Raw genomic sequence first — 18373 nt, 5'->3', positions numbered from 1 at the left:
TTTTTACTAAGTGAATTGTCTAGTATGAAAACATGCCAATTCGTATTGCACATCACAAACACAGCATAGTCGATAAAAAATACCGGGAACACGTGATCACTTCCGGGAAAAAACGTAAATTTCGTGAAAGTGACATTTCCCTCTCTAGCATGTTCTGCACGTGCATAAAAACTGTATAAAACGGCTGATCAGACACGTTGATATCACAGCAACAAAAAGAACACAAGATATGCCACGTTTGACAGCCATCGAGAGAGAGAGAGCCGTTGGAATGGTCCAACAAGGAGCGTCACACGTCGACGTCGCCAGAAGGTTGGGCTGCGCACGCATCACTATGACCAGGTTGATGCAGCGGTTACGTCAGACAGGTCAGACGTCAGACAGGCCCAGGAGTGGAAGACCACGAGTAACCACGCCCCGTGAAGATCGTTACATCCGGGTCTTACACCTGAGGAACCGCACCGTAACAGCGACGTCCACGGCGGCTACAGGACTGGGACACAGGATCAGTCGACAGACCGTCTACAGGAGACTACGGCAGTATGGTATCCGGCCACGTCATCCCTACCGCGGACCGCTCCTGACGCCTCCACACCGGAACAACAGACTGATCTGGGCCAGGCGAGTTCGACGTTGGCAACGGCGGGACTGGGCACGTGTTATGTTCTCTGATGAGAGCAGATTCCTCATCTTCAGAAACGATGGACGGCAGCTTGTTTACCGACGATTTGGAGAACGTTTGGCGCCTAACTGTATCCAACAGGTCCGGCCGTTTGGAGGTGGAGGGTTAATGGTTTGGGGTGGCATATGTGGTGACGTCAAAACGATGCTTGTCGTAATTCGTGGAAACCTGAATGCACAGCGTTATCTTGATGACATCCTACGGCCTGTCGTGGTGCCCTTTATTCAACAACAGCCTCGTGGACTCCTTTTCCAACATGACAATGCAAGGCCACACACAGCAAGATTGACACAGAACTTCCTTGCCAACGCCAACGTACAGGTTTTGCCATGGCCCGCATGTTCACCGGACATGAATCCCATCGAGCACTTATGGGACCACCTCGATCGGCAAATCCGACGTCGACGTGTGCCTCCAGTCAACGTCCAGGACTTGGAACGATGTCTCCTCGAGGAATGGCAACGCATCACTCCCAACGTCATCAGACGTTTGACGTCATCAGTCCGTAGTCGTGTTCTGGCATGTATTGATGCTCACGGTGGACATACCCGCTACTGACTTGACTTTGAGACGTGTGGTGTGACATTTCCCGTTGTTTCTGTGATCAGTGCTCTAACGAAATGTTCATTTTTCGACCCCACCCATCTTTAAAGGCTTGTCATATTGGTTGTACAGATTTTATTGAAATGAAATTTTTGTACAGATGTTGTGAAAGGATTTCTCAAAAGCATAACACCAATCCTAAACTTCTGCCTTGTTCAGTTTTTCTTTTATGTCGTTGCAAACAGGTTGTATCGTTTCTTTTGGACACTAGTTTACTTCCGACATTGATTGTAACTGTAATATAAACCACAGGGATCTGCTTTCCATACCCCAAGTATTTTATCTCAGGGCCGGGGAATCCTGTTCTCCTTCGATACCTATCTGAATCTGATGCAGATTCAGAAGAGCGCCAACTTCATACAGACAACACAGAACATTGAGAACCCCTTCATTACTGATGAGTGAAACATGTGTCTACATTAATTGTCCATCATCGGTGAGATTGTAGCATATGACCGTCTACTACAACGTTCGTGTTGCTGGACACATTGTCCATCATCGGTGAGCTTGTAGCATATGACCGTCCACTACAACGTTCGTGATGCTGGACACGTTGTCAATCATCGGTGAGCTTGTAGCTTATGACCGTCTTCGACAACGTTCGTGTTGCTGGACACATTGTCCATCATCGGTGAGCGTGTAGCTTATGACCGACCACTACAACGTTCGTGTTGCTGGACACGCTGTCCATCATCGGTGAGATTGTAGCATATGACCGTCTTCGACAACGTTCGTGTTGCTGGACACATTGTCCATCATCGGTGAGCGTGTAGCTTATGACCGTCCACTACAACGTTCGTGATGCTGGACACATTGTCAATCAGCGGTGAGCTTGTAGCTTATGACCGCCTGCTACAACGTTCGTGATGCTGGACACACTGTCCATCATCGGTGAGCTTGTAGCTTATGACCGCCTGCTACAACGTTCGTGATGCTGGACACATTGTCCATCATCGGTGAGCTTGTAGCTTATGACCGTCTGCTACAACGTTCGTGATGCTGGGCACATTGTCAATCATCGGTGAGCTTGTAGCTTATGACCGTCTACTACAACGTTCGTGATGCTGGACACATTGTCAATCATCGGTGAGCTTGTAGCTTATGACCGCCTGCTACAACGTTCGTGATGCTGGACACATTGTCAATCATCGGTGAGCTTGTAGCTTATGACCGTCTACTACAACGTTCGTGATGCTGTACACATTGTCAATCATCGGTGAGCTTGTAGCTTATGACCGCCTGCTACAACGTTCGTGATGCTGGACACATTGTCCATCATCGGTGAGCTTGTAGCTTTTGACCGTCTACTACAACGTTCGTGATGCTGGACACATTGTCAATCATCGGTGAGCGTGTAGCTTATGACCGTCCACTACAACGTTCGTGTTGCTGGACACGCTGTCCATCATCGGTGAGCTTGTAGCATATGACCGTCTTCGACAACGTTCGTGTTGCTGGACACATTGTCCATCATCGGTGAGCGTGTAGCTTATGACCGTCCACTACAACGTTCGTGATGCTGGACACATTGTCAATCAGCGGTGAGCTTGTAGCTTATGACCGCCTGCTACAACGTTCGTGATGCTGGACACACTGTCCATCATCGGTGAGCTTGTAGCTTATGACCGCCTGCTACAACGTTCGTGATGCTGGACACATTGTCAATCATCGGTGAGCTTGTAGCTTATGACCGTCTGCTACAACGTTCGTGATGCTGGGCACATTGTCAATCATCGGTGAGCTTGTAGCTTATGACCGTCTACTACAACGTTCGTGATGCTGGACACATTGTCAATCAGCGGTGAGCTTGTAGCTTATGACCGCCTGCTACAACGTTCGTGATGCTGGACACATTGTCCATCATCGGTGAGCTTGTAGCTTATGACCGTCTACTACAACGTTCGTGATGCTGTACACATTGTCAATCATCGGTGAGCTTGTAGCTTATGACCGCCTGCTACAACGTTCGTGATGCTGGACACATTGTCCATCATCGGTGAGCTTGTAGCTTTTGACCGTCTACTACAACGTTCGTGATGCTGGACACATTGTCAATCATCGGTGAGCTTGTAGCATATGACCGTCTGCTACAACGTTCGTGTTGCTGGACACGTCGTCGTAGGTGACTTCGTAGCTTATGTCAGTTCACAACAACGCTCGTGTTGCACCAAAGGCACAAGGGATTCGACCTACAGCAACACCTTCTATGTGCTGTACGTCTAGCACAATAAAACTTACCCAAACTGTGTTGTCGTCATTTGAACAGATAGAGGAGAAAAAAGTGGTTTTCTTTTCTAAATAGTCAGATTTGGTTTGTTTGTTTGTTGTTTTACGCCGCACTTAGCAATATTCCAGCTATATGACGGCGGTCTGTAAATAATCGGGTCTGGACCAGACAATCCAGTGATCGATATCATGAGCATCGATCCACGAAATTGGGATCCACGACATGGATCAACCAAGTTAGCAGGCCTGACCACCCGATCTCGTTAGTCGCCTCTTACTACAAGCATAGTCGCCTTTTACGGCAAGCATGGGTTACCTATTCTACCCGGATCTTCACGGGCCAAAAATTGTTAGAGACAAGCGGACATTCTCTAGCCAGTTAAATGACTGAAAGTGATTTTGCATTTATTATTTATTGTGGGGAAATGTACTGTTTGAATTGTCCCTACATGTGCCTACATATATGTATTAATTATGTGTGGCCTCTACTTCTACGAGGTGTATTGTGTTCTGGTTGTGCAGAGCAGTGCTGCTGGGGGAGTAGCGACAAAAAAATGAACGCCACAAACACGGGAAACAAGGACCGACCTGGGATACCCTTGGGGCTAATGATAGTGAGCGACTAGGAGTACCGTTGCCGTATTTCTGATGACCCATCATGTAGGAACACAAGTTAAACTAGTGCACTTGTTGTACTATACATCAGTTACCTGAGGACGTGGAGAGGGGAAAGGACCAATCAGGTGCATCTCTCAGATGCTTACCGCATTACATACCGAGTGCGTAGGGTTGCATTGTACAGCAAATTGTTGTACAGTCAACAACTTTAGTCTGGTTAGTGTCATATAGAGCATGTTAATAGTCAGTTTAATGTTAGTGTTATACAGAGTATCTTGATAGTCAACATCTACAACGTTACCCTGTAAGTGTTGTACAGAGGAAGTTGATAGTCAACATTTACAGCCTGGTGGGTGTTACACAGAGGATGTTGATAGTCAACATTTACAGCCTGGTGAGTGTTACACAGAGGATATTGATAGTCAACATTTAAAGCCTGGTGAGTGTTACACAGAGGATATTGATAGTCAACATTTACAGCCTGGTGAGTGTTACACAGAGGATATTGATAGTCAACATTTACAGCCTGGTGAGTGTTACACAGAGGATATTGATAGTCAACATTTACAGCCTAGATCGTGTAAAACAGGGAGACCTGTGGTTAAACTGCACACTTAAGATTGATCTGTCTTTAAGGGAATTTTTGATACGTTGATTGTCATGTCATTCAATCAAGTATGCAGCGGGATGTATTACCCTGATTTGTGACATATAACCGTATGCGAAACACGTACAAAGCCAGAAAGCGCACGTAAAATCTCCAACTATAAGTAAGCAAATAACAGTAGACGCGTGTCTAAAAATATTTCTGAAAGGTGAGGTGAAAATGGGTTTAACGTCGTGTCCAAGATTATAGCACTTGTATAGCGACGTGCATGCACGTGTGTGTGTTTGTGTGTGTGGCTGCTTGTACTAGTCCGGACTAATGCCGATTTATAGTGCTAGTTCACTGAGATACCATGCCGCAGTTTAACATGAATACCCCACTCAGACACAGTATACTGACTCCGAGCCGACCAGAGCCGTTTAAAGCAACTGATATTTGACAATTACGTTTCGACGTTAGATTTAGTAAACATTTGGGAATAAACTATTACCCACTTAAAACTATTTCCTCAAACAGTAAATATGCTGATCATGATGAGGGAGGTTGATGATTCATAATGGAAGTTTCTGAAGTGATCGTGTCTTCCTGGTGTTGACGAGAGACATTTGTTGCTTGTGCAGAGAGGGAAGGAGGAGGGTAAATCACGGGTCGGGACTCAGGTAGGTCCCTACGGTTATTATTTTATATATATAAATATATATGTATATATATATATACCATCCCCAAATATATTAATATATATATATATGTATATATATATATATATATATATATATATATATATATATATATATATATATATATATATATATATATATATATATATATATATATATACAAAAATGAGGTCAATGTTCACTCGGTGTACATGTAATATATAATAAAATAAAAAAAGTCCACGTTAGTCCATCATCTTCTTTATATCAGTTTCATACATAGTACTTTCGCTGTCTCATGACAGCTCTTCAGTGTAACACTGAAGTTATTTTATTATATATATATATATATATACAGAGAGAGAGAGAGAGAGAGAGAGAGACAGAGAGACAGAGAGAGACACAGAGAGAGAGAGAGAGAGAGAGAGAGAGAGAGAGAGAGAGAGAGAGAGAGAGAGAGAGAGAGAGAGAGAGATATTATCACGCGACTGAGTTTGGGGATGGTAAATATCCTGTATTAGAAACAACCATTGTACATAGTGTTTATTCCTAATACAGGATATTTACCATCCCTAAAGACACACGCATGATAACCTCTTTATCATATGTCATTCTTCAATTCCATGCACGAAAATCGTTTTACATCTCTCACAAACATAACCGAAACATTGTAAGTTTTCCTGGAATGTGCGCATTTATACATATTACGTTAGAGGGTAAGTTGGTTTATCTGCTTGTTTATTTCTTATACATTGGCGAAACTACATATATACAAAACAACAATTGCCGTCATGAATTGTGTGTACTTGCCTATCGCGGCAATCCATCGGTCTGACCGCTAGAATAACTGCCCTTTGTCAGAGGGAAGCTAGTCTAACACTTGTCTGTGAGACGTCACAGCCACACTCAGACAGTCGGCCTGTCCCCAGCCTGGTTCCCTGGGTATGCTGCGCTGGCGCTACACTGACCCAGGCAATGACTGCATGACTGGCCGTCTCGACTAGACGAACAAACATGGCGGACACGACATGTATCTACTTTAGAAAAACGCTAGAACGGGTGGTTCTTAGCATTTTCATAAATGCACTGCAATGTATACGTCACGAAAATAACGTCAATTATTACTTTTAGTGAAGGAAAACATTATTTAAGCTGTTTCAAGACTCGAAAGTGGTCGTCATTTCGGCGAAATGTAAACAATGACACACACCCAATTTTCAACAGTGATATCTGCGTTAATATTTCGTGTCAGCTCACTGTTGTCACGATATCGTATACATAATACATGGAATTAAACGACCACGTCAATGAAATACCGTTAGCAACTTTATTTTAGCAAATTTGATGACGCAAATGTCACCGATTATGCTCCATTGTACCCCAAACGTTGTTAAGTTTGGAGACCATGGGCTGGAGATGCTGGAGATTCGCTCGACACAAAGGGAACGTTGACATTAGTGAAGTTGATGTCATGCCACTTTCCAAAGTCTAGCGGTAAGGCTTTTGTCACTCTAATATGTATCCATATATCTACGCTACGGACGGTCATTCAACAATCAAACCACCTCTCGAATAATGACTAAGATATTTTCCCTTGTCATACAATATGTATACGCTCCCTCCCTCACTCACTCACTCACTCACTCACTCACCCACTCACCCACCCACCCGCCCACCCACCCACTCACTCACTCATCCACTCACTCACCCACCCAAGCACACACACTCACTCAATCACCTAAGCACACCCACCCACCCACCCACTCACTAACTCACTCACTCACTCACTCACTCACTCACTCACTCACTCACTCACTCAAAGTATGTAACAACTTGAGTATGTAAGCAACACCATGTCCTTTGTGTTTGACAGGTGATGGAACCATTCTTTCTGTCTGTCGAATGGACTCCGATCCTACTCCTACTGATTCATTTACAACAAGGTAAGATGGAAGTGATGTTAAAGTGGACGTATCCACCCACATGATATTGCATACAAATCACCACTGTTGATAATAATCCCTGATGTCAACCGACACATCTGTATCAAGGCCACGTTTACTCTTAACAGGTACAAGTAGCCCTGAACTGATCTGTCCGGATGTCGGTTATCTTGGTTCTCCTGCTCATCTGACGTGCATCCCGCCAAGTAATATTCCTTCACATGGCTATATGTCATCGCAAGGTGAAATTGCCGCCATCTGTAGTGTATCAAACTCATCATGTACAACACTAGGCAACTACATGGCATCTACCATCAGCCAGACACACAGTAGCCTCACCATACCTGCAGTACAACAAACACATGCTGGGCAGTGGACGTGTACTATCCAACCTTGGTCTCCACTATCCTGCAACTTTACTGTTGTGAGTAAGTACCCCAAGATAAGACACATGAATGTAAAATCAACACTCGAAACAAAACATCATATATCATCACTCAAGCTGCTTGTGTCCTATTAAACCATGGGGACCTCATCCCCTATCCTGTTGCTGGTTAGTGTTGAAGACGTATCATCAAGACGTATAAATGTATCATTCTATCACGGTAGAATCGCCATACCCGCAGTACACCAAGCACAGCCCAGAGAGTGGAAATATTGCGCAACATCCTGCAACCTGATCACTGTCAGGGAAACAACACATCACATGAAACATAATGGCCATGAATAAAGTGTCACATATTCGAAATTGACGAAAATCAGTTAAACTACTGTATGTTATTATAAATTAACATATAAAGTGTTTTAGATTCAATATCCCTTGAAGAAACAAAATGATACAAAATATAATTTCCCACCCTGGTCATCACTATCCTGCAACTTTCCTGTTGTGAGTAAGTACCCCACAATAAGATACATGAATGTGAAGTCAACACCCGTAATTATACAGCATATATCATCATACTATATACTATTCAACCATGCTGATCATCACCCCGTGAGCTGTAGGAATATCAAAGTATAATGTTGAAATATGAGAAGAAATAATATTCACATGTCGTATTGCAAAAATGCATTTATATATCCTAAATCTTAATAACAGTATGTGCATCATGTACTTATGTGCATTTGTACAATTATTTTTTTCCAGTGGCCAATTGACATGCTTTTGCATGTATTTGTGACAGATGCCACTGGTGGGCCAGAATACGCTCATTTTTTCGCGAACATATGGTATTATCAATAAAATACCAGAATGTAAAACACAGGCTTCAAATATGTTCATGATTGAAGGAAGGCGATGTATCATTATATGCTATATTGCGTCCTCATCCTGTTGTAATGCCAGTTGATGAATGAGTACTTACACATCAGTATTAGAAATAGTGGACTTGTGTTGTCAAACATACGGGTGCACTTCATATTTTTACCACTGAGAATATTTTGAAAGTGATCTTGCCAATTGTCAATTTTTGTTGTTCTCATTTTGAAGGTTCCAGAGTTTGAAATTCGTACCTAACTTTAGGCAAATATTTGTAATGCGATTGCAATTTTCAGAACTCCCGACCTGCTTCACAACAAGCGATGCTGACATCACGACGCTTGACGTTGGCGAGGAGCTGTCCCTGACAGTACACATCAAGGGGTATTACTGTTCTGAGCTGGTTCAGCTGAAGATATCCACGGGAAGAACTGATCACGAAAACCCCGGTGAAACAGTCACTGATATAACAGATAAAACAGTTAACATCCCAATCTACAAGACCAACTCCAACTTCGAGGCGGAACTGGTCTTCACCTGCGGTGGCCATAGCTCGACTCTACCTTGCCATGCCACCAGCAGTGAGTACAAGGGGGTGGTGGGGGTGGTGGGGATTGTGGGGGTGGTGGGGGTGGTGGGGGTGGTGGTGGTATATATTATCTCTAACTTTTTTGTGTGTGAAAGCAACTTGGTTGCATATATGTAATAATTAAATGCAAGATATATCAATAACTGTATGTTTACAGTGTGCTGTGTAATGCATGTAGTGTGATAGCAAAACATCACCGCGTATATATCAACAGCAAAAGGGTCAAAGAGATTAGTCGCTTTTTAAATGTAGATTATACTGTACTTTACAGTGAGGACGCCGACAATCACTCCCAGTGGTGACCAAAGTAAAGTGCCGCCAATGCAGGAGGATGACAGTAAGGGGATTTATGTGCCATCCAAACCGGTCTTCTCAATATCTGTTCTTCATTATATTTTAGTAACGGTTAGCATAGAGGCACAAATATGAAAACTAGATTGGTGTATATATGTAATAACTATTGACCTTTAAATATATCAACTTTGAAAACATGCAGTCAAACTTGTTGGAGTGTGAAACACGTTATGTTATGACGTTCTTCATATACGACGCAGAATAGCAAGCTATGCAAAATCTTTTCCTCCTAACAGTCTAACTCTGGAATTCCTTGCCTACTGCATGTACTGAAGCCAGCACATTGAATGAGTTTAAAGGAAGGATAAATGGTGATGAAAGGCATTGCAACGCGTTTGATTTACATTATGGTTCTAGGCTCAATCGAAATTGTGCACTGTCGCCTGACACTCGGCTGTCGTGACCTCTGTGCTGAGAGATTTAAACTATTTATATCAGCTGATTCAAATTGTTCTTGTGATAACCGCTATGAAAATGCACTTAACTATTTCCTTACATGTACCAACTACAATGGCATAGGAAGGAACATGTATTTGTTCTGTAGAGCTTATGACCTAACTCTTCTCTTTATGGAAATACAAATGTTACAGCAATGATTAGTTTAGAACTACTCAGATCTGTTCATTATTTCATATCAGCCTCCAGCTGATTTCCAAACTTTGTCAAAGTGCAAACTATCGTTCGATCTCACATGGAACTGATTTGTACTTTCAGCGTTTTCTTCCGCATGTTCAGACTGGACAACTGTGTTTTTAGGATAATAATAACCTTATCTCTAACTGTTTTTTTTGTGAAAGCAACTTGGTTGCATATATGTAATAATAAAATGCAAGATATATTAATAACTGCATTTTTATAGTGTGCAGTGTAATGCATGTTATGTGATAGCAAAACATCCCCGCGTATGTATCAACAGGAAAAGGGTCAAACGTAGCCCTCGAGATTGGTCGCTTTTTAAATGTAGATTATACTGTACTTTACAGTGAGGACGCCGACAATCACTCCCAGTGGTGACCAAAGTAAAGTGCCGCCAATGCAGGAGGATGACAGTAAGGGGATTTATGTGCCTTCCAATCTGGTCTTCTCAATATCTGTTCTTCATTATATTTTAGTAACGGTTAGCATAGAGGCACAAATATGAAAACTAGATTGGTGTATATATGTAATAACTATTGAACTTTAAATATATCAACTTTGAAAACATGCAGTCAAACTTATTGGAGTGTGAAACACGTTATGTTATGACGTTCTTCATATACGACGCAGAATAGCAAGCTATGCAAAATCGTTTCTAATCGAGTCTAACTCTGGAATTCCTTGCCTACTGCATATACTGAAGCCAGTACATTGAATGAGTTTAAAGGAAGGATAAATGGTGATGAAAGGCATTGCAACACGTTTGATTTACATTATGGTTCTAGGCTCAATCGAAATTGTGCACTGTCGCCTGACACTCGGCTGTCGTGACCTCTGTGCTGAGAGATTTAAACTATTTATATCAGCTGATTCAAATTGTTCTTGTGATAACCGCTATGAAAATGCACTTAACTATTTCTTTACATGTACCAACTACACTGGCATAGGAAGGAACATGTATTTGTTCTGCAGAGCTTATGACCTAACTCTTCTCTTTATGGAAATGCAAATGTTACAGCAATGATTAGTTTAGAACTACTCAATTCTGTTCTGTTCATTATCAGCCTCCAGCTGATTTCCAAACTTTGTCAAAGTGCAAACTATCGTTCAATCTCTCATGGAACTGCGTTTTCTTCCGCATGTTCAGATTGGACAACTGTGATAATAATTAACTTATTACTTAACATTGATTGTGCATTATAGTTGATGACATTATATGTCAACTAGAGCAGTATTGATATAAAGTCTTTGCTTGTTTACCAATCCAACTTCACACACTTCATACATAAAAAAACATGTAAAATATGTTTAAAACATACACGATTCAACAGTAAAGTTGCGTTTACTTGATGATGTCATCAACAACACACACATCAAACTTGCAGATTTAATTTCCTTGTAATGAACGCGCAGTGTTGTAGTAAATGCGTTGAACAGGCATGTGTTGGGTAATAATTACATCGTAAATTATATGGATAAGCAACTTTTCATTTCAGGGTGTCCTTCATCATGTGGAATATATTCCAGAACTTTGTTTGTGCTCATACATTGAGTATATGTACAACGTCTAATCGTCAGTCAGAGATTGATGTCATCTGCCGTTCAATCAAATAGTGGATGATGCAAATGTCAAAGTTAAAAAGTTAGGTTTAAATAATTTTGGTATAGAATTTATAAGATTTCAATTTCCAGTAGTGTCAAAATTTGCATTGAAAAAATGTGCCCATCTTATCTTCTACAGGGAGTGCGTGTGCGAATGTTCTGTGGACTGGAATAGGAATTGGATCGGGAGCAGCCATCTTAATGTGTGGTGTTTGCCTGGGCATTCTTATAATTTGCAGAAGATCCACTTCGGTTTTACAGGTGCAGATGATTTTTTTCTTTAGTAACATTTTTTAACTTAGTAGCTGTTACTTAAAGACGCAATGTCAATTATTGCGATTATAGTATCAGAGTGATGCATTTATTATTTATTGCTGCCGCACCCATCAAAAATGTATAGTATTACATTTTCATTTCCAGGCCTCAGGGGTTCAACGAGACATAACAGTGCAGTCAGAACAAGGTAAGCGAAATTTGTTTTCTTGCATGCGTTTGTTATGATCCACGTCGTGAGAAAATTAAAACAAATCTCCCCCAAAAATGTACACAGATGCAAAGTAGTCACAATGCCACACATGCTTATGTTTGTCTGTGGACCAGTTAGGTCACTGGAAAAAATCATAGTATGTTAAATCTTATTACAGTATACACATTTTGCCAGGTGAAGGCTACCTAACCCCACGTCTGACAAGAGACAACGGCAGTGGTATAGATGAACCTCATGCTGAAGTTGTATCAGGAGGCGACTACCATGAACTGGAAGAACGTCGCACAGAAGCCTCAGACCAGTACGAGCCGATGAGAATATATCATGAGATTTGAATCTGTTATAAAACGGGGGAGGGGGGCACGGCTGGCCCAGTCGCCTAAGGCGCCGCGATTCGCTGTGCAGAGTTGCGTCCCTTTGGCACGCCAGAAACCTATGATTGTGGTTTTGAAACCCGGTTCGCCCCGAATATGTTTCTAGGTTTGTCCGAACCATACCCGTGCTCGTGGGTTTCACCGAAGTGATAAACGTCTGAGACCTGCATCACTTCGGGCTTTCCTCCCACGTAAAGCTGACACGCCACGATATAACTGGAATATTGTTAAAAGCGGCGTTAAACCCAACTCATTCACTCACACTGTAATGAAACACCAACTGTTGCACCCAGTTACATCTGACTAACTTTTGACATTTCTTGGAACAGATGTGTTTTTGTTGATGTTATCAGTTGCTTATGTTCGTATCCATGCATTGGTGTCACTTTCGATATTCTGAAGGAACCGTTTATCACTAAATGGTTTGTTATATGAGCACATTGTGAATGCAACATTTTGCGCTTGATGTTTGTGTCCTAATACTGTGCTGCTTCATAATAAAGTAGGCTTGATGCAATTTAGTTGATACTTGTTGATGTCTAAGAATCTGTTTTGATTTTGTTCTCCGAAAGTAGGTGTTTTGGTTTCCCAAGTCATAAGGTGAGGTGAGGTGGAAATGGTTTTAAATTCCCGTCCAAGATTATTGCACTTATATAGCAACGTGCATATACGTGTGTGTGTGTTCGTGTGGCTGTTTGTACTAGTCCAGACTGATGCAGATTTATAGTGCTGCCTCACTGAGATATCATGCCGCAGTTAAACATAAATACCCCACTCAGACACAGTATACTGACTCCGCGCCGACCAGTCCTTGTTTTAGCCCCTTAATGCCAATCGACAGACAGGGTAACAACAAGTTCCATCATTTAACGTCTTTTGGTATAACGCGGCCGATGATCGAACCCCGGACCTTCCGGTCTCCTGGCGGACGCTCTACCACTAGACTACGGAGGCGGTCAGTAACACATGAGGCCAGCGTCCAACTGCATGTGAGGTGAGGTGAGGTGAGGTGAGGTGAGGTGAGGTGAGGTGAGGTGAGGTGAAATAACTACATAACGTCGCGTCCAAGACTATTGCTCTTATAATGCGACATGTGTGTGTGTGTGTGTGTGTGTGTGTGTTTGGCTGCTTGTGCTAGTACGGACTCATGCCGATTTATAATGCTAGCTCAATGAGATACCATGCCGCAGTTTAACATGAATACCCCACACAGACACAGTCTACTGACTCCCAGCCGACCAGTCCTTGTTTGACTCCAAGTAGCAATTAATAAATAGATGTCGAGGTGAAACAAAAAATATGTCGCCACAACTTCCGTATGGATGAAAATACGTAGTAATGAGCCTGTCCCTGTATTTTTAAACAGTTCACAAAGTTAAGGTATTTGCTTGCGGAAGGTTTCCCTTTCCCTTTGTGTGTCCTTTTCTAATTTGCAAATTATTGGCCTTGTACTATTTCCTTACAAAATGTGTCATAGTTTTCAATTAATTCGAGAGTATCATGTATACAGTGAAAAAACCCACAGAAATCACACCATGAAATCAACACGCCAGGAAAGACTTATGAAACCATGTTCAGTGAATCTACACAAGAAATTACTTTGAACGTGAATGGTCAGTTTGTTATATATTTAAGTGTGACAGGAAGAAGATTCACTCTCTCGTGTATGCTGGGTGCGTATTCCTGTTAGCCAAATTGCGGTGATGACAAATACCTACGATCACACGTGGCCTTTCTCAAACTCAAAACTGACACGCAGTGATACCATTGACACAACTGCTGTAAAAGTAGTGTTGGACTCATTGACACTTTCTGTATGAGAAATGAGGTGGTGATTCCTTAAAGAGTGAGTGAGTGAGTGAGTATGGTTTTACGCCGCTTTAAGCAATATTCGGGCAATATCAGAAATGGGCTTCACACATTGTACCCATGTCGGGAATCGAACCTAGGTCTTCGGCGTGACGAGCTAACGCTTTAACCACTAGGCTACCCGACCGCCCCGATTCCTTAAAGAAGAAACTTTGGACACATTATTGGTACGACGTTTAAATATAACTCTTTGAATATTCTCCCAAAAGAAATATTGTCAGTGTGTGTGGACATGAGATATGAAATGCTTAGGATGATCCCTGAGAAGCTACACGACGGTATAGGTGGCAGGTGTCTGAGGTGGCACCAGGAAAATCCATGATTTTGATACTTTTCTCTTCAAGCCAATATTAGGTAATTGGACAAGATACAAGCATTGTCATGTTGCAACATTAATGCAACCCCACTTTGTCCTATTTGTAATTCATTCACACCAGCAAAATTTCACAGTACTTTTTGAATCAATTCGGCCTGGTGTTTAAAAAAAGCGGCACAATTACCAATTTCCCAATTCCACCACAAACCATCACACTGGGAGAAAATTGTGTCAGCATTATTTCACATTTTGCGCCCCGGCACTACTTTTTTTGTATTTCTGAAGAATTGAAATTTTGTTTCGTCTGTGATGATGCAACAAGAAAGGTTAGTATCACGATTCTGTTCACACAACTCTCGTCTCTTTTGTTTGTGTTCATTTAAGTATAGACTTTTACTTTGTGTGAGTTGTATTTGTTCGACGACCAGTGGATCCGTTTGATTTCCAGTTTTATCATTCTCAACTCCCTGTGGAGTATACAGCCCAAGCTGCTGGAAAGTTTTTATACCCACCTCACATATCGAGTACCCATTCTCTGCTGGATGAACAGAGGCACAATTGAACTAAGTCACTTGCCCAGGAGGACACCACAAGTTTTGACACTTGTGTTTCAGGTGCATGTACGTTTTCGTGTTTCCCCCATGTGCTCATATACCATCTCGGACAATGGGGTTATTTTGAGTGCACAGGGTGTATGTACTATGCACTAGGGGTAGTGACAACATTGTAAAGACCCGTAAACATTGTTGTTCCCAAGGCTGAATAACAACACTGTCATTAGCGTTAGAAATCCGGGTTAGAATAGGTCTTCAGGTACCTATGCTTGCCTTGTGTGTTGTAAGAGGTGACTAACGGGATCGGGTGGTCAGGCTCGCTGACTTGGTTGATGCATGTCATCGTATTCCAATTGCGTGGGAAACTGCTCATGATATCAATCACTGGATTGTCTGGTCAAGATTATTTACAGGCCGCCGTCGTATAACTGGAATATTGCTGAGTGCGGTGTTAATAAAAAAACAAAAAAACAAACAAGCCTGGCGCTTGCTAGCCTGTCGCTTTTGGTCTCTTGCCACTGCGGACAGTACCATCAGTAAATGAAATCCGACACATATTAATATGTATGATAATAGCGCTGGAAAATTTGCATCGTCTGCTCTACACGCTGGTCATGAAAGAGTTGGTTTGTTTGCATATTTGTTTGTAACGCGGCACGCAGCAATGCTTCATCTATATGACGCGGTCTGTAAATATTCGAGTCTGGACAAGACAATAAAGTGATTGACATCATGATCTTCGATCTAGACAATTGGGATACGGCGACATGCATCAGCCAAGTCAGCGAGCCTGACCACCCGATGCCGTTAGTTAACCAAATATACTGGTTATGAACAGATGGCTTATCAAGTTATATTTTCTCTGTGTAGGGGAACCTTTTGTCAGAGACAGAAACTAAAAAAATCCCCCAAATAAATAGCGTGTAACCATTTCAGTGTGCATTTAATTCAGAATATAGTAGACGGAAGGGTAAACATGTTCAGCATGCTTCTAGGAGTTTCTAGCGCTCCTGCCCTATTCGAAGCACGTTTCTCCTGATGTCTCCTCTGGAAGGGAACCCTACTCCGAAGCACGTTTCTCCTGATGTCTCCTCTGGAAGGGACCCCTACTCCGAAGCGCGTTTCTCCTGGTGTCTCCTCTGGAAGGGACCCCTACTCCGAAGCACGTTTCTTCTGGTGTTTCCTCTGGAAGTGACCCCTACTCTGAAACACGTTTCTCCTGGTGTCTCCTCTGGAAGTGACCCCTACTCGGAAGTACGTTTCTCCTGGTGTCTCCTCTGGAAGAGACCCCTACTCCGAAGCACGTTTCTCCTGATGTCTCCTCTGAAAGAGACTCCTACCCCGAAGCACGTTTCTCCTGGTGTCTCCTCTGGAAGCCCCTACTCGGAAGCACGTTTCTCCTGATGTCTCCTCTGGAAGAGAGCCCTACCCCGAAGCACGTTTCTCCTGGTGTCTCCTCTGGAGGAGACCCCTAACCCGAAGCACGTTTCTCCTGGTGTCTCCTCTGGAAGAGACCCCTACTCGGAAGCACGTTTCCCCTGATGTCTCCTCTGGAAGCCGCTACTCGGAAGCACGTTTCTCCTGATGTCTCCTCTGGAAGTGACCCCTACTCCGAAGTACGTTTCTCCTGGTGTCTACTCTGGAAGTGACCCCTACTCGGAATTGCGTTTCTCCTGGTGTCTACTCTGGAAGTGACCCCTACACGGAAGTACGTTTCTCCTGGTGTCTCCTCTGGAAGCCCCTACTCGGAAGCACGTTTCTCCTGATGACTCCTCTGAAAGAGACCCCTACCCCGAAGCATTTTTCTCCTGGTGTCTCCTCTGGAAGCCCCTACTCGGAAGCATGTTTCTCCTGATGTCTCCTCTGGAAGAGACCCCTACCCCGAAGCACGTTTCTCCTGGTGTCTCACCTGGAAGTGACCCCTACTCCGAAGCACGTTTCTCCTGGTGTCTTCTCTGGAAGTGACCCCTACCCCGAAGCACGTATCTCCTAGTGTCTCACCTGGAAGTGACCCCTACTCGGAAGCACGTTTCTCCTGGTGTCTCCTCTGGAAGTGACCCCTACCCCGAAGCACGTTTCTCCTGGTGTCTCCTCTGGAAGCCCCTACTCGGAAGCACGTTTCTCCGTGTGTCTCCTGTGGAAGGGACCCCTACCCCGAAGCATGTTTCTCCTGGTGTCTCCTCTGGAAGTGATCCCAACTCCGAAGCACGTTTCTCCTGGCGTCTCCTCTGCTCTGGAAGTGACCTCTACTCCGAAGCAGGTTTCTCCTGGTGTCTCCTCTGGAAGTGACCCCTACTCCGAAACACGTTTCTCCTGGTGTCTCCCCTTGAAAGTGACGAAGTATACCTCTGTTCACTCTGCAGTGAAAGGGTACTTGGTAGGATCAGATGGTAATGTGACTGTCATCCTTATAGCGCAACATGAGCAGCCTGGGTTGTATACTCCCCAGAGAGTCGAGAATGAATTTCGAGTTCACGCTGATTGGATCCACTGACCGGGATCAAAAATATATTATACGGGCGCTATATAAATGCAGTAGTAGTAGTAGTAGTAGTAGTAGTAGTAGTAGTAGTACAGTCTTACATATATACCCATGCTCACAATTACAGTCACCCCTAGATTTTAACACGAATGTATCGGGGAAGTGACAACAATTATGACTATGGATATATTCATCGTTGTACCATGAATACGTGAAATACTCGAATTTGATTGGACAACCTGTAAAATCACAATTCAATCAGACATTATCAATTTGGAATTTGGAATTTTATGACCGCTTCACTTGCGCACTTATACAACACTGTCTGTATCTAATGAACTTAGTAAAGATCTTTTAGATGTTGAATTGACATGTATACCTGCTCATATTGGACTACTTGGTAATGAGAAGGCTGATAAATTGGCTAAAGCTTCACTTTACTTTGATGAGTCATAACAAGATGAGACAATATTACCTTCCCCTGCTGAATTAGGCACAATCAGTAAGAACCATG

The 18373-nt window shown here is 42.9% G+C and overlaps 1 protein-coding gene across 1 annotated transcript; it reads left to right on the top strand.

Moving 5' to 3' along the window:
* Window positions 1-7268: 7268 nt before the first annotated feature.
* On the top strand, window positions 7269-12599 carry LOC139457359 (uncharacterized). The gene is made up of 7 exons (XM_071238765.1): window positions 7269-7335; window positions 7464-7763; window positions 8893-9177; window positions 9457-9522; window positions 11917-12038; window positions 12198-12240; window positions 12439-12599. The coding sequence occupies exons 1-7, from the start codon at window positions 7269-7271 to the stop codon at window positions 12597-12599; spliced, it is 1044 nt and encodes a 347-aa protein (XP_071094866.1).
* The last annotated feature ends 5774 nt before the right edge of the window (window positions 12600-18373 follow it).

Source organism: Haliotis cracherodii, unplaced genomic scaffold (assembly GCF_022045235.1).
Source record: "Haliotis cracherodii isolate W230 unplaced genomic scaffold, xgHalCrac1.p SCAF_12, whole genome shotgun sequence".
NCBI lineage: Eukaryota > Metazoa > Mollusca > Gastropoda > Lepetellida > Haliotidae > Haliotis > Haliotis cracherodii.
This window is presented reverse-complemented; position numbering and strand designations above follow the sequence as displayed.